Source organism: Salvelinus sp. IW2-2015, linkage group LG4p (genome assembly GCF_002910315.2).
Source record: "Salvelinus sp. IW2-2015 linkage group LG4p, ASM291031v2, whole genome shotgun sequence".
NCBI lineage: Eukaryota > Metazoa > Chordata > Actinopteri > Salmoniformes > Salmonidae > Salvelinus > Salvelinus sp. IW2-2015.
The window spans coordinates 24,088,109-24,112,899 of NC_036841.1; the positions used below are offsets into that span (position 1 = coordinate 24,088,109).

The 24,791-nt window shown below is 43.9% G+C and overlaps 1 protein-coding gene across 1 annotated transcript in view; it reads right to left on the reverse strand.

Annotated features, from left to right (window-relative positions):
* Window positions 1-24,524, reverse strand: part of nlk2 (nemo-like kinase, type 2) — a 96,299-nt gene extending 71,775 nt beyond the window's left edge. Inside the window, 1 exon segment of the mRNA XM_023982922.3 lies at window positions 22,887-24,524. Coding sequence (XP_023838690.1) covers window positions 22,887-23,338 — 452 coding nt within the window. The 5' untranslated portion in view covers window positions 23,339-24,524.
* Window positions 24,525-24,791: the final 267 nt, after the last annotated feature.

Consider the following 24,791-nt stretch of genomic DNA (forward strand, 5'->3'; position numbering starts at 1 on the left):
ACTTAATCCCATTTGCCTCACTGGAGAAGTTTGGCTCTAACACTTTTATTCACATCTAACCTAAAGTGCCTGTGCGAATCAGATATTTATTGAGGAGCACTACTTCAAAGTTCTTAACAGCTATGAGACAGAAATGGGGTGCATGGCTTTTTCATAGTTTAGCTTGGGTTTCAATTATATTTCTGGATGATAGAATGTAGTAGTTTAATTTATAGTAGAACAACATATTCCATTGGGTTCACATCACAATCGTTATTTTTTTAAACTTTTGAATTAGTCTCTATGGGGTAAGAACACATCAATGCTAAATTGGCAGAAACAGTAGTAACATACGTAATAGTAAGGCKTTTAAAGAGGTTCAGCACAGCCTACTGTAGTGGTCGTGCTCACATACACCCACGCATGAGTTAGTGTCAAACAACCTACGGCTGTTCAAACAAGGCTTTAGAGACGATCTGGTGACAGCTAGCATAGCGCTCCCTCTGCTTGTTTCAAAGCTCTGCAGAGGTGTCAACAACCTAGTTATTTAAAAATAAAGTGTTATAGTTATTCTTAAAAAGTGTAATTACAGTCACAGATGCAAAACGGAAGCATTTTTAACATGCCCAGGGCAGAGAAGAACATGGAGGATGAAAAGTGACAGACGCGAGAAGGTTTTAAGAAATTGTTTTAGGGAGAGAGAGAGACACAGATCACAGCACCACCGGGTCACTTTCTAAAGTCTAATCTCGCTAGATAATCAGATTGGGAGGAGTTGGTYACAGCAAGAGAATAGGAAGATGKTTGAATGTCTGTGGTGAGAAAGAGAGTGGCCTACGACATGTGTCTTGATTATTTTTGTGTCAATGTCAATTGCATCATGTAGTCCATTTAGTTTATCTCACTAGAAAGATTGAGACACAAAAAATGYTGTGATTTGAATTAACAAAGAGGAGACAAAGGTCTGTGAGACATGGGTTTGATTTTAGACACATGAAAAGTGGGATGTATATGGAGGGTACGGGGCAACAGAAGACGAACAGTAGAGCGGCTAATGACTTTGGAGATAGGGAAAGGGCCGATAAACCGGGGAGAAATTTGTGGGACTCCACCCGGAGTGGCAGATCCCGGGTGGACAGCCATACCCTCTGCCCGAGCTGATACCGGGGAGCCTGGGTCCGGTGACAGGCCGCTTGTCGTCAATACCTGGAGGTGGTCTTGAGAAGGGCTGACTGGGCTCTCTTCCAGGTACGATGACAGCAGAGGACAAACATCTGGGCCGACAGTATGCCAATCTCTTCCTCTTGCTCAGGGAAGAGCGGGGGCTGATAGGCCAGAGAACACTCAAAAGGGTGAGAGACCCGTGAGGTGTATTTGACCCACACTAGTTGCTMGCTCCAGGTGGTGGGGTTGGCGGACACCAGGCAGCGAAGAGTCGTTTCCAAGTCTTGGTTGGCTCGCTCCGGCTGGTCGTTGGACTGGGGGTGGAACCCGGAAGACAGGCTGGCCGACGACCCAATGAGCATGCAGAACGCCTTCCAGAACCCGGGACGAGAACTGAGTACCCTGGTCGGAGACAGTGTCCACCGGGAGTCCATGGATCCGGAAGACGTGCTGCACCATGAACTGGGCCGTCTCTTTGGCAGAGGTTAGCTTGGGGAGAGGAATGAAGTAGGCGGCTTTGGAAAACCAGTCCACTACTGTCAGSATGGTGGTGTTGCCATCAGACGGGGGAAGACCCGTGACAAAGTCCAGGGATATGTGAGACCAGGGACGGTGAGGGACAGGCAGTGGTTGAAGAAGACCAGCCYGCGCTTGCCGAGGAGTCTTGTTCTGCACACAGACCATGCAGGCAGCGATGAACGCGGAGACATCCGGGACCATGATTGGCCACCAAAAGCATTGTCGCACAAAGGCCAGGGTCCGACGGGAGCCTGGGTGGCAGGCAAGCCTGGAGGAGTGGGCCCACTCCAGAACCGAGGAGCGGACACCATCAGGCACAGACATCCGGTTATCTGGGCCCATAATGGCACCAGCAGTCCAGTCAATGATGGGATTATGTTGCTTGGAGCCAAGAAAATCCCAATATCACGGGAACCTGAGGAGACTTAATCAGCATTAATTGGATTGCCTCGCTGTGGTTCCCTGACACTTGTAGGTTGATGGGAGTGGTATTGTGAGTGACCCGGCCTATAGAGCGCCCGTCCAGAGCTCTAACGTCCATGGGAATGGAGATGGGCTGAGTGGAGATGCCCAGCTCGGACGCCAGGATAGCGTCCAAAAAACTCTCATCGGGCCCCAGAGTCAATGAGTAACCAGAGACATTTTGACTGGTTCCCCCACAGCAGGATGGCATGGAAAGGGGTGCGAGTAAGGGGAGAGGAAAAGTTATCCATAAGGCCCACCAGAGTACGCACCCCTTCTTGATGAGCCTGGTATTTTAAATGGGCAGGTAGCTATGAAATGTCCCGTAGCTCCACAATACAGACAGGTCTGGGTGTGGAGTCGGCGTAAGCGCTCAGCCTGAGTCAATCTAGTCCTGCCCAGGTGCCTGGACTCCGAAGGTCGGGTGACGTCGGGTTCACTCGGACATGTAAACTTCGGGAGTCTCCAGGATTCTTCGGAGGCGAGGTGGGAATRGAGGGCAACATGGCACAGATTACCTCTCCCTCGTACGTTCTCYAAGCAGCCCATCGATCCGGATGGTCAAGGCTATGAGGGAGTCAAGGTCCATGGGKAGCTCCCAGGCTGCAAGCTCATCTTTGACCACCTCCAATAATCCGTGAAGGAACATGTCAAACAAAGCTTCCGGGTTCCAGGCACTCTCAGCCGCCAACGTGGGAAAAATCCAATGTGTAGTCTGCAACACTATGTGAGTTTTGACATAGCTGGAGCAGCTTACGAGCAGCCTCTCTCCCGGACAACGGAGAATTACACACCTTCCAAACWTCCGCAACTAACTCCTCTAGACTGAGGCAGACGGCGGACAATTGCCACCACACAACCGTAGTCCAGTCGAGTGCCCTCCCGGACATCAGCGTTATGACGTACGCTATCCTTGAGCGGTCTGAGGGGAACGAAGAAGGGTGCAGCTCGAAAATGAGGGAGCACTGGGAGAGAAAAGCCTGGCAGGTTCCGGAATTTCCAGCGTAGCGCTCCGGAAGAGGGAAGCAGTGTTCTCAGGACAATGGGGTAGGTTGGGAGATTGCGGGTGTGACCCGCTGCCCAGTGGGGAATCTGCATAATTGCTCTAGCAAAGTCTCGAACGCCTGGTCATGGCGTTCTGCCAGGGTATGGAGTCCCGCCATAAGACATTGCAGTAACTCCTTGTGACATTCAATGGTGGCTCCTTGCAGGYAAACACCATTATGGAACTGGTCTGAGTCTGCTGGGTCAGTCAGGGCCAGTTTGTACTATCATGTTTTAGGGAATACCCAGATGCAGAGAGCGTCGAAGTAACAAAAGTTTATTACTAGAACAGGTGCAGGCAAACCGACAGGTCAAGGGCAGGCAGAGGTCAGTAATCCAGATCAGAGTCAAAAGGTACCTAACGGCAGGCAGTCTCAGGGTCAGGGCAGGCAGAGGTAAATAATCCAGGGCGGTGTGACAAGGTACAGAACGGCAGGCAGGCTCAGGGCAGGCAGAATGATAAAAACTGGGYAAACAGGAARTACAGAAATAGACAGSAGCAAGGGGAAAAACGCTGGTAGGCTTGACGGACAAAACGAACTGGCAACAGACAAACAGAACACCGGTATAAATACACAGGGGATAATGAGGGGAGATGGGAGACACCTGGTGGGTGGTGGAGACGAGCACAACGACAGGTGAAATAGATCAGGGTGTGMCACAACAAGTAGATCCTTATACGCCTCCATAAGGTAAGTCTGAATACCAACTACTGAGAAGTACATAGGAAAGGCGTGCATGCTTGTTTTGGTCCTGACGTCAGAGTGTGCAGCTGAATACACTCCGTTTGTTATTTTACCTAAAACCTAACCAATCTTTTGTTTAAACATAAATACCGAACTTGTTTTTGCATGGACTCCACGACGCAGTTAGCTTTTAACAGTTAGGACCGCTATTTCTTGTCCCGGAATCCCACTTAACTGTTAGAACGGACGAGCCGCTAACCTAGCTAAGCTGCTAACGTTAGCCATCAAGATCCCAGAGAGCCATGACTAAATACAAAAATAATAATAAAAGTGTGCCGTGAGGTGTTGCTTAATTCGTTTTTTTAAACCAGGTTTTCTGTTCACTTGCGCTATATGAGATGGAAGGGAGTTTGGTTGTTCGGTAGCAGGAACATGCCTTCAAACCTACATGCTATTCTACTCCATTATGGACTTGTGTAATGTAAAACTTTCACACAGACAAACCATTATATTCCCTCCAAGAGTTGAAAGGTAAAATGTCTTACTGGCAATGGCAACATACCATGTTACAGCGCTATTCCAGGAAGAGCTGTGAGCGTACAATACCGTTCAAAAGTTTTAGAACACCTACAATCCCCCGACCTCAACAAAAATGAGATGGTTTGGGATGAGCTGGAACGCAGAGTGAAGGAAAAGCAGCCAACAAGTGCTCAGCATGTGGGAACTCCTTCAAGACTGTTGGAAAAGCATTCCAGGTGAAGCTGGTTGAGAGTATGCCAAGAGTGGGCTAAAGCTGTCATCAAGGCAACGGGTGGCTATTTAAAAAATATATATTTTGATTTGTTTAACACTTTTTTTGGTTACTACATGATTCCATATGTGTTATTTCATAGTTTTAATGTCTTCACTATTATTCTACAATCTKGAAAATAGCAAAAATAAAGAAAAACCCTTCAATGAGTAGGTGTTCTAAAACTTTTGACCGGTAGTGTACGTGTGTGTGTGCATGCTTGTGTGTGTTTGTGTGGGGTCAGTAGAAGAAATGGGCTGTGTCTGTCAAGCCTCAGAACTTTATTACTGTGTTCCAGGCAGTAGCCTTTAATCTTTATGGTGGTTGTTTGAGCATGTTAGCAGCACTAGAGTGTTGGAGATGGATCAGGGGTGGTTGATAGCACACAGCAATTACATATTATAAAAGGCCTCCAATCCCCTGCCTAATTCATATTAGCTCTGCCTCTATCAGTGAGGATGCATGGCTGCTCTGGCCTGGGCTAGCCTGGAAGGCATGGTGGTAAGGGATGGCAGGGGGGATTGCAAGTGGACGTGGTACAATTGGTACTGTATGTGCTGCAAATATGTGCTAAACAAAAAGCCCTCTCTCTCTCTCTCTCTTATTAAAGCAGCTGAGTTATCACAGCGAGAGGCATTATACAACTGACTAGTTCTTAAAGAATTTTCATACATATGAATCTTCCACTGTACTAGGGAGAAATATTCCCTCTAAACTGCATGCTATGCAGAAGAATTGCCAGCCCGCGCAGACGCACAAGACTGAATTTCTCTAAAATGTACACCATCTTTCAGGCTTTAAACAGATCATATTTTACCTCTACTGTGGAAATTGGTATCGAATCAACATAACAGTCCCTTTCAACGCAACAAACCAAATCTCACTTCAAGACTGAGTTGGTGATTTTGTTGTAGGCTGAGAAGCGCGTCGGATGTGCTAGCAGCTTGGTCCATCCAGCATCTGCATTGGCGGTGCAGCATTTACTGTGATGCCGCCTCTGCAGAAGTCAGGGCATTTATACTTCTTGCGTTTCGCGGAGCAGCGCTGTTGTGAAGGAAGTTATCAAGGAAGGGAGTTTGTGTTTATACAGGACGTACCGCCCCCACCTACAGTCAACAGATCATGTCAGTGCGGACCTATAGAGTTATATGGAGCTCTCCGCATTATTATAAAATTTGGAAGGCACACGGCATCTTRGTACAGAGCTTGATTTGGCCTCCGCAGACCTCCGGAGACTCCGCGATTGTGTCACTCGCATTAAAGCGAGTCACGGAGCCTCAGAACCGCATTAAAGGACCAACCATAAATTGGCTTTTATTCTATTATTCTATTTCARAGAGATCACTAACCAGAGTTGTGTGTTGCCGCATGTGCACATTTGTTGATATTCTTTACTAGTTAGTCAGTTAGTACCCAGTTTAAAGCTYATTTTGGTCAGCAATGTGGGAGTGATTGCTTCCTACAAGAGCACAAAACTTGTACATATTGTACAGTGTATTCGTTAAGTATTCAGACCCCTTTACTTCTTCCACATTTTGTTACGTTACAGCCTTATTCTAAAATGGATTAAATAAAAATAGAGCTCCGKGACAGGATTGTGTCGAGGCACAGATCTGGGCAAGGGTACAAAAACATTTCTGCAGCATTGAAGGTCCCCAAGAACACAGTGGCCTCCATCATTCTTAAATGAAAGAAGTTTGGAACCCCCAAGACTCATCCTAGAGCAGGCCGCCTGGCCAAACTGAGCAATCGGGGGGAAAGAGCTTTCGTTAGGGATGTGGCAAAAAACCAGATGGTCCCTTTGACAGAGCTCCAGAGTTCCTCTGTCGAGATGGGAGAACCTTCCACAAGGACAACCATCTCTGCAGCACTCCACCAAATCAAGCTTTTATGATAGAGTGGCCAGACGGATGCCACTCCTCAGTAAAAAGGCACATGACAGCCCACTTGGAGATTCCTAAAAGGCATCTTAGACCATGAGAAACAAGATTTTCTGGTCTGATGAAACCAAGAATGAACTCTTTGGCCTGAACGCCAAGCCTCACATCTAGAGGAAACCTGGCCCCATCCCTACGATGAAGCATGGTGGTGGCAGCATCATGCTGTCCAACCTGAAAGAGCTTGAGGATCTGCAGAGAAAAATTCCCCAAATACAGGTGTGCAAAGCTTGTCGTGTCATACCCTGTAATCGCTGCCAAAGGTGCTTCAACAATGTACTGAGTAAAGGGTCTGAATACTTATGTAATTTCGATATGTTTATTTTTTATTTTTTTTACATTTAAAACATTTCTAAAAAACAGTTTTTGCTTTGTCATTATGGGGTATTGTGTGTAGATTGATAAGGGAAAAAACCCAAAACTATTTAATGAATTTTAGAATAACATTGTAATGTATATATTTTTTGAAAAAGTCAAGGGTCTGAATACTTTCCAAATGCACTGTATCCATGTGGAAATGTTATGGAATTTGCTTCATTGGTTTTGTTGATAGGTCACTCTGTTAGGCCTACATTATGCTTAAATAGCCACAATAGCCTATTGACCACTGTCTGAAACTGTAACAAAGTGAGTACAGCCTCAGTGTTCACAGTTAATAATGCGTGCCAGAAGTCGCGCAGAATGCTCGCAAAATAAAGTGCCCACTCACAAGACCTGAAATTTGCTTTGCCACATTTGTTTTTACATTGCTAAGGGGTGACACCAACTGCTGTTTCAAAACAGAAAATGACTGATTGGATGTCGTGTTTTCCCTAAGCTGGGACAACTATACTGACAGCTGTTCTGATGGACAGCTCGATCAACATCTACAGTGTCTCACTGCTRGTTACTGGACTTCCCCTCACAACACCCATGACCCATATTCATGACAAACATGTTTGAACACCAGTCTCAAGGTARTTATTTTCCCTTGGACAAGCAGCATGTTATAAATGTTAGCTTGGTTTCATCTTTTGACCAGTTGACAGGGTCCCTGGCTCTTTTCAATGATGGGATCCAGGTTGATTGGATGACGATTGATTTAAAGCACCATACAATGCGTATGGCAGCCATCTTATGCCACATTGGGTTCCCATTTGCTGGGTGTTAAACAAGGTCAGTTCATTTCCGTTGACAAATTGATGTGTTCATGCTATCACAGTCCCAAAGAAGCCACTTGAATTTGAGAGGCTTGAAATGGACTGAGGGCATTTTGTTATGTAATTGGATTAGATGTTCAAGTGAGAGGACTGAGGTAAACTCTCTCATGTTTTTGTTGCCATTCTCCCACTGTTGCCTCGCTCACCTTCTAATAAATCAAATGCCTGTGACATCATCCCCTTGTTCATCCCAAAAATAATGGAATTGTCTTAATTAGAAATGTTAATGATCGTACAGGCTAATATTAGCAAACCCCTCCAGGCACGAAACACTAAAGAACAGGGGCTATACACACACACACAGTTTTGTACAGCTAACCTTGTGGGGACACACAATTCAGTCCCATTCAAAATCCTAATTTCCCTAACCCCTAAACCTAAACCTAACCCATACTCTTAACGTAACCCTAACCCTAGCTCCTAACCCTAATTCTAACCCTAAATCCCCTAAAAATAGAATTTGACCTTGTGGGGACTAACAAAATGTCCCCAGTTGGGGACACACACACAGAATATTGAACACAACTACACACTCTTATACATTCACACACACTGACGCACAAATAATCACAGAATAATAAATGCAGATACCAGTGCACACATTTTAACACACACACACACACACACACACACAGCGCATCGCAGCAGCTATGTCAGGATCAATCAGCCATAGACAGTGGAGGCCCAGGGGAAAGATGGCAGATAATGGTTTATAGCACAACTCGTGTCCCTCCTGGCTCACACAGTCAAAAACACAGGCACACAGTGGAGCGCCAGCCTGCCTGTATGCTGCAAAGTGTGTGTGTGCGTCTGTAAAGTGGATGATTCTCTATATCCGCGTCTTTTCTCTTCCAACAGAAATCAAATATTTTATTTCATCTCTCTTCAAAGTACAATAGAGGAAGAAAACACAACAGACACTTGTGTAGTTCCCTGTAGACACAGAGGTTTGAGCGCCTGCCTCTTCCCTCTGTTCTGTTAGTGTACTGCTACACACCCAGCACAGTACATTCAGATAGTGTACTGCTACACACCCAGCACAGTACATTCAGCTGGCTTCTCCTGCCTTCTTTACCTGCTCTCTGACACAGAAGAGGTTCTTGGTCCTGTAGGAATAAGAGGCCCCATTAACTGTACTGCATGGTATTGTGGTGGGGTTACAAAGCTGTCTGTGCCCCCGGGGTCAGTCCTGCTCTCTAGCTAGCAAGGGCCACTGGGGCTCAACCAGCCTAGGCCCTATAAGGCAGAGGCTCAGTACAGCCAGGTGCAGAAGGGCAATCCTGGGTCATTAGCAGAGAGCAGCCCTCTCAGCCAGCTACACACACACACTACCCCCCATGGTAAACCCTTTCAAATAGGATCAGGGAGCCAACCATATGGTTGCCGCCTAACAAAGGAGGATCATTGGGAGAGGGATGTGCTTGGCTGGCTASGAAGGACATAAGCTTGTCAGTAATGCTGAAAGAAACTAGGTAGCAGCCACGAGAAAAACTATGCCCACTACAAGGAAAACAAAATCAACATMAATGGCAGAAAAGGAACAATTACATCCAGTGCAGCTGCTGCTCTGATGGACATGATTGATTATTGTGTTAGTTGCAGAGACCCCAAGTCAGCAAAAACCTGGGTGAAGAAGCTGTGGAGGGAACACACACACACTAACTGAAAGTTAGCCGTGCTAATTGAGAGCGAGATACCGGTCCATGCAGTTCACTGTGTGATCTCTCCAGGGCAGCCCTTTACTTGACGTCAGCAGGTGGTGGTGAGTGGCAGCCTGGACTGTGCCAAGAGGAAGGTGTTACACACAGATAGCACGGCCTACAGCAGCACAGACACACCCAAGGTCCCCCCTTACCACCCACAAGCCAAGCCACCCCTTACATCTCAGGCTAGCCACCCAGAAAAAAAGCTTTCCCACTCTACGGAAAACAAGTCACAGTAAATGCTAGCCAACTGCTGCATCTGTGTCAAAACCTCTGGCCCCTGGCTACCTTGCAGATTAGGTGAAAGGAAACTACATCAAACCATTGGATGGTTCGCCATGGTTTATCAACAGTAGAGGAAAGGGTTCAGGATTACAGTCTGGAATCCTGATTGATTTATTTTATTTTTTGGGGAGAAAGATGCACTGAGTACTATGCTGGGGATAACATGTTAGTGAAATTCACTTGTTTTGAACATGGTCCCCTGATCCCCTGGTTTTGGGACCATCCTGCCAAAACACATTCAACAGTTGAATAGATTCTCAAAGGACACCTGATTCTCTGATATCCGCAGTTCTGATTGGTCTAGGCCATTCAGGCTAGGAAAAACTCCCCCTRCTTGATTTGTGGGAAGTGTTGCCTTCCTCTGAAATATCCACATGCACTTTACTGCATCACCATTAGTTTCAAGAGGCAATTTAAAGTAGGAAAATTCMACTTTAAATCACATAAAGCATTACAATTTGAATTCATTTACTTTGCCAACTGAACATAGAGAGGATAGAATTTGTCACGCAAATTTTTGGAAACACCAGTTAATAAATGCATTTTAAAGTACCATATTATTAGCAAATGTTATGCTAGTGATTTTTTGACTGTCATCGCAACATAAGCTACAGTAATTTAAGTTATGCAAATGGTATAAGTAGCAGTCACTGTTCCTGTTGTAACAAAAATGCAATTACTAAAGTACTGTATAACAATATGTTAATACTACAATATTACTGCACACTTATAATAACAATTTCAAGCCCAGATGTTACCCATTCGTCTTTCAATGTGTCAATAAAAAGCTATTATTGAGTTAGAGTTTATTTGATTTTTACAGGGACAGTGCACATTAATCAACGTTTCAGTAAAAGTGACGGTTTTAGCCAGCTGGCTAATTGTCAACCGCAGTCCCTGAGCAGGTTATTAAAAACAATTACAATATAGACAATCCTTGAGCAGTGCGCACACGCAGAGCAACATAGGATAAGCAAGACGTAGCAAACAGACAGAGCAACATAGAACAAAAAGCAACAAGACAAAATCCATAAAAGCAACAAAGTTCAATGAGCATACAACTCATATGCAGGAAGTATTGCCCAACTGGCATTTCAAGTATAATAGAACTTCACTAGTACAGTGGACATTATTAACTGCCAGTTGGTCTCAATTGACAAATACTAGCTAATGTGGCCTATTGCTACAGAGAATTGAGCAGAATTGTTTAGAGCTTCATTCAGATTCAATACTTGTTTTTTTTTTTAAACACTTAAATGAATGACTATATTTGCACCGTCTCCTGTATTGAGCCACTTATGGAGCCAGATAATGCTTTAAAAAATTGGTACGTGCCGCCCCGGGAGGGACTGTAGTGGTAGAAGCGGGAACAGTAATGGAGGACGACAACACATGGTTTTCCTGCTCCCTGWCAGAGAGGCAATCAAACGCGGTCACGTAGGGGTCTAGGGGGAGGTTCTACTGAGAATGCATGCAAACATCTTTATCTTCATAGACAACTGCCCTCTCTGCTCTGAGAGGACAGGAAAAAAACATGTGCAGTGTGTGTGTTTATGGAAAAGGGGGTTAGAAAGTTTTGGTAATTTAAGGTGCTTTCAGACAATTTCTGTGAACTTCGTGCAGTTACCTTAATTTTTTTGTGCAGTGTGAACACTCCAAAAGGAACTCTGGTCAAAACAGCCCCTGAAGCGAACTGAACTGAGGCCTCGCTAAGAGGTGGTCTGAGTTTGATTTGCTTGATGTCCGCAGTCCGATTTACCTTTTTTAGTGCTACGTGAACACAAAGCTCTCCAGGATCGCTTGCCATTATTCCAGCACCACACACTAGCCTACTGCAACACTGTTTCCTTGCCATAACCCTTAGCATTGGTGCCACAAACGAGAGAAGATGCGCAGGCAGGTTGGCATAAAAACATGTGCTGTTTTTGGACATTGAGTAGCGACTGTCAAGGATGCACAGAAATTKAAAAAAAATAAGGTTTTTACTGACACGATGTTTAGATTATTTGTTTCCGACATGTGATCTATAGGCTACGAAGGAGCGTCATCAGCTATTTATTTGATTGTGGGGTTTAAATAATGTGAGAAAACGACAACATATTTGGTGAGAATCACATCATAAGGGGTACAAAATCAGTACAAGCTCTTAAAGGTGCAATAGCCTACATTGAGTGTACTTTTCAATTATGGCATTATTCAATCTGCAGTTTTCTGCTATTTATCCTGTTACAAGTAATATTTACATGTAAATATTWTATTTGGATTATAATTATGTATTATCTTTTTAACTAAATGCAATATACTAGCTTCCTAAATGGTATGACTTGTCCTGAATTATGTAAACATAGTAATGTGAATAGAAAGAGGAGTCGGGCAACATTTTCTTAAAGTGAACTGGCAAAAGAGATGAGTCCTCATTCAAAGGCAAGGGTAGTGTGAATACAAAGAGAACTGAGTTATTTAGCTTTTTTTCACCCCAGAGTTCACTTTAAAAGAGGACTGAGATTAGTTATTAAAAGAGGACTATATGTGAAAACACCCTTAGACGCAAGGCTCCCCTTGCCCTCCCCTTTTCTCTCTTCCTGTTCCTCATAGCCTTCTAAATTGATGGCCTTATCTGCCCATCTCCCACATTTCCTCAGGATGCTGTAATCAGCAAAGTCTCTACCTCTCCCTCTGTCCAGTGGGCCAATATCCAGGGATATAAGTATTACTTTAGCTCTAGCATGCATGGATCACAGAGCACACTGGGCAAAGCTGGCACGTTAGTCGTGGGCATTCCTGGCCCTCCATGGCAATTCCACAAGTGTCAACCAAACACTGAGTCACGCCAGCTGGTCAGCAGAGCTGACCACAGGTGGTATGTCTTGCTGTATGTGAAGTAGAGGTCGACCGATTAATCGGAATGGCCGATTAATTAGGGCCGATTTCAAGTTGTCACAACAATCTGTAATCGGCATTTTTGGACACCGATCATGGCCGATTACATTGCACTCCACGAGGAGACAGAGTGTCAGGCTGACTACCTGTTATGCGAGTGCAGCAAGGAGCCAAGGTAAGGTGCTAGCTAGCATTAAACTTATCTTATAAAAAACAATCAATCTTAACATAATCACTGGTTAACTACACATGGTTGATGATATTACTAGTAGATCTAGCTTGTCCTGCGTTGCATATAATCGATGCGGTGCCTGTTAATTTATCATTGAAWCATAGCCTACTTCGCCAAACGGGTGATTTAACAAGCGCATTCGCGAAAAAAGCACTCTCGTTGCACCAATGTGTACCTAACCATAAACATCAACGCCTTTCTTAAAATCAATACACAAGTATATATTTTTAAACCTACATATTTAGTTAATATTGCCTGCTAACATGAACTTTCTTTTAACTAGGGAAATTGTGTCAATCTCTTGCGTTCTGTTGCAACAGAGTCAGGGTATATGCAGCAGTTTGGGCCGCCTGGCTCGTTGCGAACTGTGAAGACTATTTCTTTCCTAACAAAGACAGCCAACTTCGCCAAACGGGGAATGATTTAACAAAAGCGCATTTGCGAAAAAAGCATAATCGTTGCACGAATGTACCCTAACCATAAACATCAATGCCCTTTCTTAAAATCAATACACAGAAGTATATATTTTTAAACCTGCATATTTAGTTAAAAAGATAATCATGTTAGCAGGCAATATTAAACTAGGGAAATTGTGTCACTTCTCTTGCGTTCATTGCACGCAGAGTCAGGGTATATGCAAAAGTTTGTGGCCGCCTGGCTCATTGCGAACTTAATTTGCCAGATATTTACATAATTATACAAACACTTGAAGGTTGTGCAATCTTAAAAGGAATATTTAGACTTGTGATGCCACCCGTTAGATAAAAATACGGAACGTTCCATTTCACTGAAAGAATAAACGTTTTATTTTTCTAAATTATAGTTTCGGATTTTGACCCATAATAATGACCTAAGGCTCGTATTTCTTGTGTGTTATTATGTTATTTGAGCTAATTGAAGTCTTGATGATACTTTGAAGAAGCAGTACTGAGTTCTGAGCGGGCAGGCGTAGCGGCAGCTAGCTCGTAAGTCGATGTCAACAGCACTTCGTCTTTACCAGCAGCTCTTGCAATTGTCACACCCTCGGCCTTAGTTATCTTTGTTTTCTTTATATATTAGTTAGGTCAGGGTGTGACATGGGGGGTGTATGTGTTTGTATTGTAGGGTTTTTTGTATGTTTATGGGGCAGTGTTCAGTCTAGGTGGATGATATGTCCTATGGTTGCCTAGATTGGTTCTCAATTAGAGACAGCTGTCTATCGTTGTCTCTGATTGGGAACCATATTTAGGCAGCCATATTCATTAGGTAGTTCGTGGGTGATTGTCTATGTCTTTACGTTAGTTTGCTGGTCTGCACTTTCGTTTATAGCTTCACCGTCGTTTGTGTTTTGTATAGTTTGTCAGTGTTCTTCGTTTCGTTTTCGTCTTCAAATAAAAGAGATGTTATTGATTCACGCTGCGCTTGGTCCTCCTCTCTTCCACAATGTTACGACAATCGTGACAGAATCACCCACCAAGATCTGACCAAGCAGCGTGATACAAGGCAGCAGCAGCCGATCACAGGACTATTGGAATTGGAGGAGAATTCTGGACGCGGGGACCTGGGCACAACCTGGAAAAATATTGCCGCCCTCGTGAAGAGCGGAGGCAGCTAAAGCCAGAGGCGTGGTATGAGGAGGCAGCACGAAGCGCGGCTGGAAGCCAGAGAGGCAGTCCCAAAAATGTCTTGGGGGGGGGGGGGGGGGCTCTCGGGGAGTGTGGCAAAGTTCAGGTAGGAACCTGCACCAACTCCTCGTGCTTACCGTGGGAGCGGGCAGTACGGGCAGACACCGTGTTATGCGGAAGAGCGCACGGTGTCTCCTGTACATAGCCCGGTGCGGTACATCCCAGCTCCTTCATATCGGCCGGGCTAAAGTGGGCATCGAGCCAGGTGCCATGAAGCCGGCTCAACGCATCTGGTCTCCAGTGCGTCTCCTCGGGCCGGCGTACATGGCACCAGCCTTACGCATGGTGTCCCCGGTTCGCCAGCACAGCCCAGTGCGGGCTATTCCACCTCGCCGCACTAGCCTGGCTACGGGGAGCATTCAACCAGGTAAGGTTGGGCAGGCTCGGTGCTCAAGAGCTCCAGTACGCCTTCACGGTTCGGTCTATCCGGTGCCACCTCCTCGCCCCAGCCCATTACCACCAGTGCCAACACACGCACCAAGCCTCCTGTGCGTCTCCAGAGTCCTGTACGTCCTGTTGCTGCTCCCCGCACTAGCCTTGAGGTGCGTGTCCTTAGCCCGGTACCACCAGTTCCGGCACCACGCACCAGGCTTACTGTGCGCCTCAGCAGGCCAGAATCTGCTGTCTGCCCAGCGCCGTCTGAGCTGCCCGTCTGCCCAGCGCCGTCTGAGCTGCCCGTCTGCCCAGCGCCATCTGAGCCGCCCGTCTGTCCTGAGCCTTCAAAGCCGCCCGTCTGTCCTGAGCCTTCAAAGCCGTCCGTCAGTCAGGAGGACGGCTCTGAAGGAATATTGAAGACTCATGTTTGAAGGAACCACCAGCTTTCATATGTTCTCATGTTCTGAGCAAGGAACTTAAACAATAGCTTTTTTACATGGCACATATTGCACTTTTACTTTCTTCTCCAACACTTTGTTTTTGCATTATTTAAACCAAATTGAACATGTTTCATTATTTATTTGAGGCTAAATTGATTTGATTGATGTATTATATTAAGTTAAATAAGTGTTCATTCAGTATTGTTGTAATTGTCATTATTACAGATAAATAAATAATAAAATAATATATATATTTCTTTTAAATCGGCCGATTAATCGGTATCGGCTTTTTTGGTCCTCCAATAATCGCTATCGGCGTTGAAAAATCATAATCGGTCGACCTCTAATGTGAAGACAGGTTTATGTGTGGAAGAGTCTAGAGTGACTACAAGAGGGCCATATGGGGCACGGAGGACTTTCTGTCTGTAACAAACCAGTAAGAACAGTTGATTTGCAGGTAAATATGAATCCCTAGATCCCTATTCTCAGCATAGGAGTCCTGAGGAGGCCGATGGGAAATGTGCTCGCAACCAAATGCAGCAACTACTAGAGAAGCTAAAAATAAACATGAGGAATGTGTTAAGTGCCAGGCCTTTAAATCAAGATGTCGTCTTTGGCAGTGCATTTTTAATTAACATGTGAATTTTCCCAGGATGAGAGGGACATTGTGTCAAGTAGTTGTCATCCCTGCTTTAGCAAAGCTAGAGACTCTCTCTGATTTAGTATTTTAACATTCATTTGAGTRCTGCCTCATCCTCAACAATTACATTTAAAAAAAAAATGCAATCTAGGGCCGACCAATTGCMCCGATTACAAAACATTCACACACGACAACTGACATCAGACAGTGTGTTCTCTCGGTTGTGAGGCTTCTTTCTCTTTGTCCGTTTCTCAGCCAATATCTGCTAAACTAAGCAAACAAACATGGAGAGTTGTTTTTAGATTTGAGCAGCATGTTTATAGAAGCCAAACCACCTAGTTACATGACCACCGCAATCTGGACCCCCTCTGCCCTACTAGGAACATTCTGAAACAGCTGTTGATTGCTGTTATGAAGTGTGGAGCTGTGGACAGGGTCAACGAGGTATGGGATGCTGCCAGCCGCAGGTGACTGTAGGGTTAAACAAGCATACATCCATAACAGTATTTCCCTCCATCCATCCCAGCAGTACTTCAAAAGGTAAGTCCTGCGCTTGCCACTGTTCTCAGTCTGTSCATCTGCCAAACGCAGGCCTCTTCAGAGCTGCTTCTGACTGCCACGGCTGCTGCTACTGTAGAGAGAACAGGCTGTCTGGGAGCCTTTCATGCTCAAGGTACTACAAGCCTCAGGCAGCCAGTCTACAGGCTTCATAATTATCCCAAAAAACAAAGACATTACAATGAATGAGGCTGGCAAGTCAATGGCTAACGTAGGTAATCGGTAAGGGGAAAGGGGTGTTTTGCTTTTGACTAGGACACAACACAATATACACAACCTTTGAAATGATGATGCTGTGTTGGTGAACTTTAAAGTTGATATTGAGCTGCAGGTATGGTGGTGTGCTGTGCAAGGGTCATTGTGAGTAACAGAAGGTCAAAGGTCACTGTAAACGCAGCACTCCCTTCATGTCAGCCCTGGAATCAGCGACGTTGGATAACGTGTGGATTACCAGAAGCCCAGTCAGAGACTGGCTACACAGTGTGTCCTGAATAAGGTGGCTTTACTATGAAATAACTAAATGCAGGCAAGACTAGCTTTCTCTTAAAGGTTGATGTAAGAAGGTTTTCAACAATGTATTAGTTTGTTGTTCTAATATTTTGATATACTTAAAGTCTCTTATATACCCAGGTATTGTACCTGAAGGTTAACAATTAAATAGTTAAATGAACTGATGTCATCCTTAATCCTTCATTGATTGTCATTCACCTCCTAATGCTTCTCTTAAACTCATTCAACAGCGTTTGTAGGTTAAACCTATATCACCTGCCCTGCAAAGACTTCTGGGAGAGTGATCTGACCAGTGTTTGATCAACATCTCACTGCAGGTCACAGAGGCCAATGAGTCTGACACTGGGTAAGGAAAGAGAAAAACACACAGTAACACACACACACACACACACACACACCTGAACTTTTCCTCACATCTTGACCCTTTAAAAAACTACTGGAATAAAGAAGATCAGGTCACAAACATGTAGAGGCAAATCGAGAACAACCAGCCTCTTTTCAACCAATAAACTAGAAGGATAGATATATATATATATAATCCTTCTGGTTTATTGGTATGTATGTATGTGTGTGAGAGGGCTATTAGGCGAATGGGGCTACTCTTAACACCTCAACCCCCACTCGTCTCTCTGTGACCACACAAACACATCCCACACAAGGATCAAACCACAGCATGGAAACCAACTACTTAAAGGGATAGTTCACACAAATTACACATTGGTTTCCTTACCTTGTAAGCAGTCTATGGACAAGGTATGACAGCAATCCATGCTTTGGTTTCATTTCCATGGCACTGTTCCAAATGCTAACATTTTTGTATTTGAGGCACAACTCCCATGATTTGAACATGATGCACAAAAAATGCTAATATCGGTCCCATAACTTGAATGGGATTTGTGCCACAAATGCTCAATTCTAAATAAGGTTGTGTGCCAGAAAATGCATTTGGAAACATAGGGCCCTATAAAATCTGCATTGTGGAGAACAAGGACTGATTTAGAGAATCCAGACATTAAAATGGAATTCAACAATATTCAAAAGGTATTAAACTTAGTAGGAAGTCAACTAAATGTATTGAACCTAAAATTTGCTCAAGTTAATCARAAGACATGAACACAATGCTTCAGTGGTTAGATATTTCCCTGCAACTTTCTGAAACAGCACAGGAAGGCCCATGGTGCGGCAGGTAGCATAGTGGTTAGAGCGTTGGGCCAGTAACCGAAAGGAAACATTACAGAAACATTGCTAAGCAAACAACAGTCTCTTGCATTAATAAGCAATGAAACGACAAAGGACATTCCTAACAAACAGCACCTCCTGCACAAAATGCGAAGATAGACATGTWCTAAAAGCTCTACTGTCCTTTGTTTACAGTCAAAAACYTGATTTTATTCTAAATGTTACGGGTTACCAATGTCTAATGCTCCTTACAACTGTGTTATTCACAGAAGCAAATTGTATCGTTTTGTAATCGCTTTGATAACAACAAATACCCGTAGGACTTTAGAGTAAAGTTTGGTTGAGAAGTGGAGAGAGAGATCAGCTGGGTCCAGTACACTCCTGGAGCAGACAGAGACATAATCAGAGTGGAGCTAGCTTCTCAACAGGTGTTGTTTTATAGGCTGCTATCCTAATCTACTTTTGTACACTGATCTATAAACACAGGATGGGTGAAAGAAAGGTGGTTGATAACTACTGGGATTTTGATTTCCAAAGGAATAAAAAAAAAWGTWWAAKAWWWTMTTTTCCCTTTTCTAGAGTCAAAAGAACACAGGCAGTGAATGAGTTTGAAATTTATTTCGAAATAAAGATTTTACTGATCATCTTCGTGAAGTCGGCCCGGCCCCACTTTACACTAACAACCTCTCCCACCACAAATAATCATTCCCAACCATTATGTAACTAAGATTCTTTGCTTCCAAATCTACAGGACAACTATTGGAAAAGAGATTTGACTCTCCATCATGTGTTGCTGATAACCTTTATGTTGTTTTTCTAAATCAAATTTCTGCATCCGCCCATATGAATCATTGTTTTTCATTACTGATATTTCCATGACATTTATAAACCATCTATAAGTATTTTCATGACTTTAGAATTCATGAAAGTAATGATCATGTTTGGCCAAAAGACTTGAAGTTTGCAACATGCATGAGTCATGACATGAATAACCTAAATAATGGATAAACACTCAATGCAAGACAAAATACCCTCCTTGCCCGTAGGAGGGGAGTAGCTACACTGCTATGTGCTGTTAGTTTTAGAGCCCTTGGCTTAAGCGTACAGTTAATGAGAGATAGCCAAAGGAATTCAAATTTAACCTGAGAAGKCAAATTCCATCTGGACTGTATGCAGTCGAGCACATGACACAAGCTCTCTATGCCAGGGCAAAGCCAATTTACTCCACGTTTCACAGCTGCACGCGTCGCTGAGCACTTACTGCACTGGAGGGCACTCCGAGAGAGATGGTCCACTGATAACTAATAGCCCCACTCTGCASGTTTCCTGCCCTGTATTTTGGCACTGGTCTGGAATGGATAGCCATGCAGTTACTTATGCCTTTAACTAARTCCACAACATGAGCCAGACTTCTAACATGGTGTTGAAGGGAGCCACCACTGCTTCGGGATATCCCCGATCATGTGCCTGCCAGGCCAGCACTGGTGTTGGTCTGCTCACATGCAGCCTATATAGTCCGTTTCTATAGATTTTTAGGACAAATAAAACGTAAATAAACACTACCATTCCTTGAACACCTGGCTAGAAAACTGTCATAGTGCAATGATTCATTAACAATTGGAATTTAACCAATAGAAAACCATTAAATTGCTGACGTTTGCCTGTTCAAATTAAACCTCACARCAAGCTTTGAAAACACCCTCCTCATTCTGAAGCTGTATTTTCAAGATTCATATTTAGTACTGAAACCACATTGGACTGAGTCTAAGTGGAAGTTTGTTTTTCAAATGAGAGGCCTAGAGAGCTCAGCTGGATGGGTCTCTGGGAGGGAGGGGCAAGCTCCTGAAAACCTCTGTGCCTTCAGTGAGTGCAGAGCTATAAATATCCAGGRGGGCAGCAGCGGTGCAGATTAAAATCAGACAATGAGCAACAGGAAGTGATTTTGAGGAAAGGTCAGGCTAAGATTACAGAGGCAGTCGTAGCGGGGTGGGTCTGGWGTTGCTGGGGATGCACGGAAGAGGAGGAGTAGGAAAAGGAGAAGGAGGAAGATGGTGACCCTGACCAATGGTGTGCGCAGCAAAAAAAATACAACAAGCAGACATCCTRACCCTGCGACTCCAAACATAAACCRAGCCAGAAATACTGTATATGCCCAGTCCCTTTATCACTTTATTGTTTTCAGATCTGATGAGAGTAAGCAATAGGGTGAAAGGTTCTCTAAGGCCATTGGAAGACTAGGTGGCCAACAACATATTGCTTAAATACCTATAGGACGATTCCATGCCAGAAGAAAATATTTTTCGGTATCTCAGATTATTCAGGCAATTCTCACATAGAAACTTAATTTGGAGGAAGGATGTTTGAAATGCTTTTTACATTTGTACCACACATTTTATTTTTAAAATCATGTTGAAATTGGCCCTTTCTAGACATATACACTGAGTGTACAAAACATTAGGAACGCCTGTTCTTTCCATGACATAGACTGACCAGGTAAAAGCTATGATCCCTTACTGATGTCACTAGTTAAATCCACTTCAATCAGTGTAGATGATGGGGATGAGACAAGTTAAAGAAAGATTTTAAAMCCTTGAGACAATTTGGATTGTGTATGTGTGCCATTCAGAGGGTGAATGGGCAAGCCAAAAGATTTAAGTGCCTTTGGACAGGGTATGGTAGTAGGAGCCAGGTGCACCGGTTTGAGTGTCTCAAGAACTACAATGCTGCTGGGTTTTTCAAGCTCAACAGTTTCAAGAATGTATCAAGAATGGTCCACCACCCAAAGGACATCCAGCCAACTTGKCACAACTGTGGGAAGCATTGGAGTCAACATGGGCCAGCATCCCTGTGGAACACTTGACACATTGTAGAGTCCATGCCCCAACAAATTGAGGCTGTTCTGAGGGTAAAACGGGGTGRAACTAAATATTAGGAAGGTGTTTTGTACACTCAGTGTACATGCCTCCTGTAAGAACGTATGATCCGTGAACCATACATGATACAGACAACATCTTYGTATAATTATAGTGTGCTCTAACATATGGATTATGTCTAGATTCTGAAATACACATGTTTACATTCAATTATTCAACATTAAAACTATTAATATGAGTACGGTATCTGAAAACTCCCCTTTTTGATTTAGCTTATTTTTTAGACATTATTTGGAACAATATACTCTTCAAAACACATACAATTTCCAGAGTGGGTTCTCTGGTACTTTTAATGATATGACCCATTTTATAGATAGAAATTGACAWTATAGATCATTAACCAATCACAACCATCCCTTAGGATTGCACATTCTGCAAATCACCAGAAGAGAGTTCCCTTTAAATACATTTACCATTCACTGTGTTGGTGGTGCTCATTGATCAGAATTGGCAGAGCCCACTCTGGAAATGTGATGTACTCGTAGAGTATACTGTTCCAAACAATAGGTTTTAAAATMAACAAAATCAAAAATGGTTGTTTTGAGATATTCATATTAATAATGTTTAATAAATTTATGTGGAAATGTGTATTTCAGAATCTAGACATGATCCATATGTTAAAGCACACTATAAGGAGTATAATGACACTAGACGTTGTCTGTATCATGTATGATTCACGGGTCATAAGGTCTTACCGGAGGCACGTATAGGTCTAAAAAGGGCCTAAAATGGCCACTTTCATCATTATTCAAACGTTAAAAGCATGTCAAACATTTTTATGTGAGAATTGCCAGAACAATCTTGGATCCCAAAATTATTTTCCACTCCCACTGGCATGGAATCACCTTATATGGCCCCTTGAAATGTGCAAAACAGAAGGGGTAGCTTAAGGATGTGTATGGGTTGTTTTTAGAGGGGAGAAAAGAAAAAGGCAGGTAGAGTTTGACTGAGGTGAGAGATGACTGAACACTGACATGTTCGGAGACACACATGACATTTGCTGAGTGATAACAGTGCTACTGTAATACTGTAGTAGTAATAACAATGTTTTGCACAGGTAGCAACTTCAAGGCCCACCAGAATTCACATGTGCTCTGTACTTCAAAGAAGTGAAGAGTGCAATGTGGTAATATAGGCAAACTGATCTATTTCCAAAACTAAGGCACTTGAACATGGCCAGGTTGGGAGCCCTGGCCCCTTGATGAGAGCCCTGGCCCCTTGATGAGAGCCCAGAAACAGATGAAAGCCTAATCCCAAATCTTAAAAACAGTTTATCAGTTAAGTCTGTGGATGTTACCCCCAGGACAGATCCCTGGAGCAGAGAGCTGTGTATCAAAATCCATTTAAACCCCCACCTTTACACTCACATTTTGCACCTCAACTTTAGAAAATAAATAGGCTTCATAAACTCCTACAGTACATAAAGAGAACTCCGTTTTGAGGATTGCCAGAGATAGGGGAGGTGAGTTAGGTCTCACTTCTGAAGATTTTTGGCCTGTGCTTCCACCTRATGGAAAACCAAAATGTTGAATAACTAATTGTTACTGACATAATCACAACATAGGCCTACATATTGATTCATATCMAACTTTGTAGCCTACTAAACAAGGTCAGTACACGTGCACACGYCCAGTTTATTGAGAACGCACGGCATCACACATTCTTAGACTAATCCAGCAGGGAGGTAAACATATTTGTAACACTTACCAGACCACCCCAAAAGCTCCATAGCCGATAGGTCTGTCGGGCTCTATGTCCAACTGCGGCTGTAAGTGGTGTGAGTGTTGATGGTGGTGGTGAGCTTTGGCAGCCGCAGCTTGAACTTGGGCAGGTGCCGCTGCCGCTGCCGGACCGGGGGCTTGTCCAGGAGCTGGCGAGGGAAAGTATGGTTGCTGCTGGCTCGGGTTCAACATTACCGCGGCAGCGGCAGCCGCTGCTGCTGTAGAAGCGTGCTGTTGTACAGGGTGAACAGCGGCGGCAGAGCCAGGGTGTTGCAAGTGATGTTGGCCCGGGTGGTGATGGTGGTGGAGATGGGGAGGTGGAAGATGCGGTAGTTGGTGGTGATGGTGCGGGTGATGGGCAGCAACTGCCGAGGCGCCACCGTTGTATGCAGCCATCATTTTTGCGGCATTGGCTGCCGTTGTTCCGCACAGAGCCATTCACTCAATAACAATCAAAAAGAAAGGAAAAGGAGGGAAATATGGGTGAAAATTGGCCGTTTATTTTACGCGAAAATAATATCCCAGGTGAAGATATGCTATGGGATTGGGCAGATGGTGTTTAACTGATCATTTGGTTGTGACCCGATGCACAAAATCAAAAACTCTTGAAACGGTTTGAATTAAATAAACATGTCAGCTATAATTCTGAGAGCAACCTCACTCTACCTAACAGCCTCATCATTACATGGATCTGACCTACTTATTGTCATGTAATTTATTTCCGCATGCACTGACAGCAGATACGCTACTAAACTGTAACAATAATTAATATGTAAATGCTGTGCACCTTGTAAAAAATGTTAAATAAAAATGCGACAGAAAATAACCCGCACCCCCCACAATAAATAAATTATCCGCGGCCCTAGATCTCCCTCATGTTGGAAGTGGCGGCCCCCTCTCCACTGACGAAACTCAGTCAATTTCCCCTAATTGATATGAAAAGAGAAACCGATATGTATCACATGGGAAATAGCACAGCATTCATCTTTCAAATGTACTCAAGTTTTCCATATTGTCTGGTCCACCACCGCTGTTGTTCCCACAGCCTTTGCTGCATGCAATTTGCAGAAGTTATTCGGCTTTTAGGTCAAGCTACAGTTGTTAGCTTGATAGCCACTTGTATTCCGCGTTGCAAGAACAGTATGGGATACTTCAAATGCTCCGCATATAACAACAATTTCCATATTATGTAGCAGTAGACTGCGAGAACAAATATACCCAATCAAAGCGAGAACGCGAACGAGAGGTGTGATACAACGTTGCCGTCTTGTAGAAATGGGATATGGACCGTTGTCCTCCCTCAGATGTCACAATTCCCGTAACCCCAGACTCCAGAAATCCAAATCATGTTGGTAAAATTAGCTATCTTTTTTTCCTGGAACGAGAAAAACAAATTCTTCCGACAGCACAGTCAACTTATTTTCCCCATTGGATCCAGTGTGTTCAGTTTGTTCCGCACACTATCTCCTTACGCAGCACACACATYCATCCATTAAAGGAAAATATGGATAAAAACCAAAAATATCAGAAAAGCCCCTTGTATTTAGAAAACAAGCTGCCAGTGTTGACTCCCTCAAGCCGGATGGTGCTGCCCGGACCTAAGAAGAAACAAGCACAGCCAGAGWCCCCGACCAGTCAGTGATGGAAGGATGTCCAATCAAAAGACGTGTCTGACGTTTTTTATGTTGTTCAGCCAATCAGTTGGATCCAGATAGCAACCGAGGAATTACCACAAAAGTCAAAGCCTGTTACACTAGAAACTATCGCCATTGTGGAGATCTAGACTTGTAGGTTGCAGTGAAATATGAATGTAACAGTTGAACCCGAATGGAGAACACGGGCTCCAGTTGCTCATAAAGATTACGCGAGGAGCGCGACCCAATCATTATCC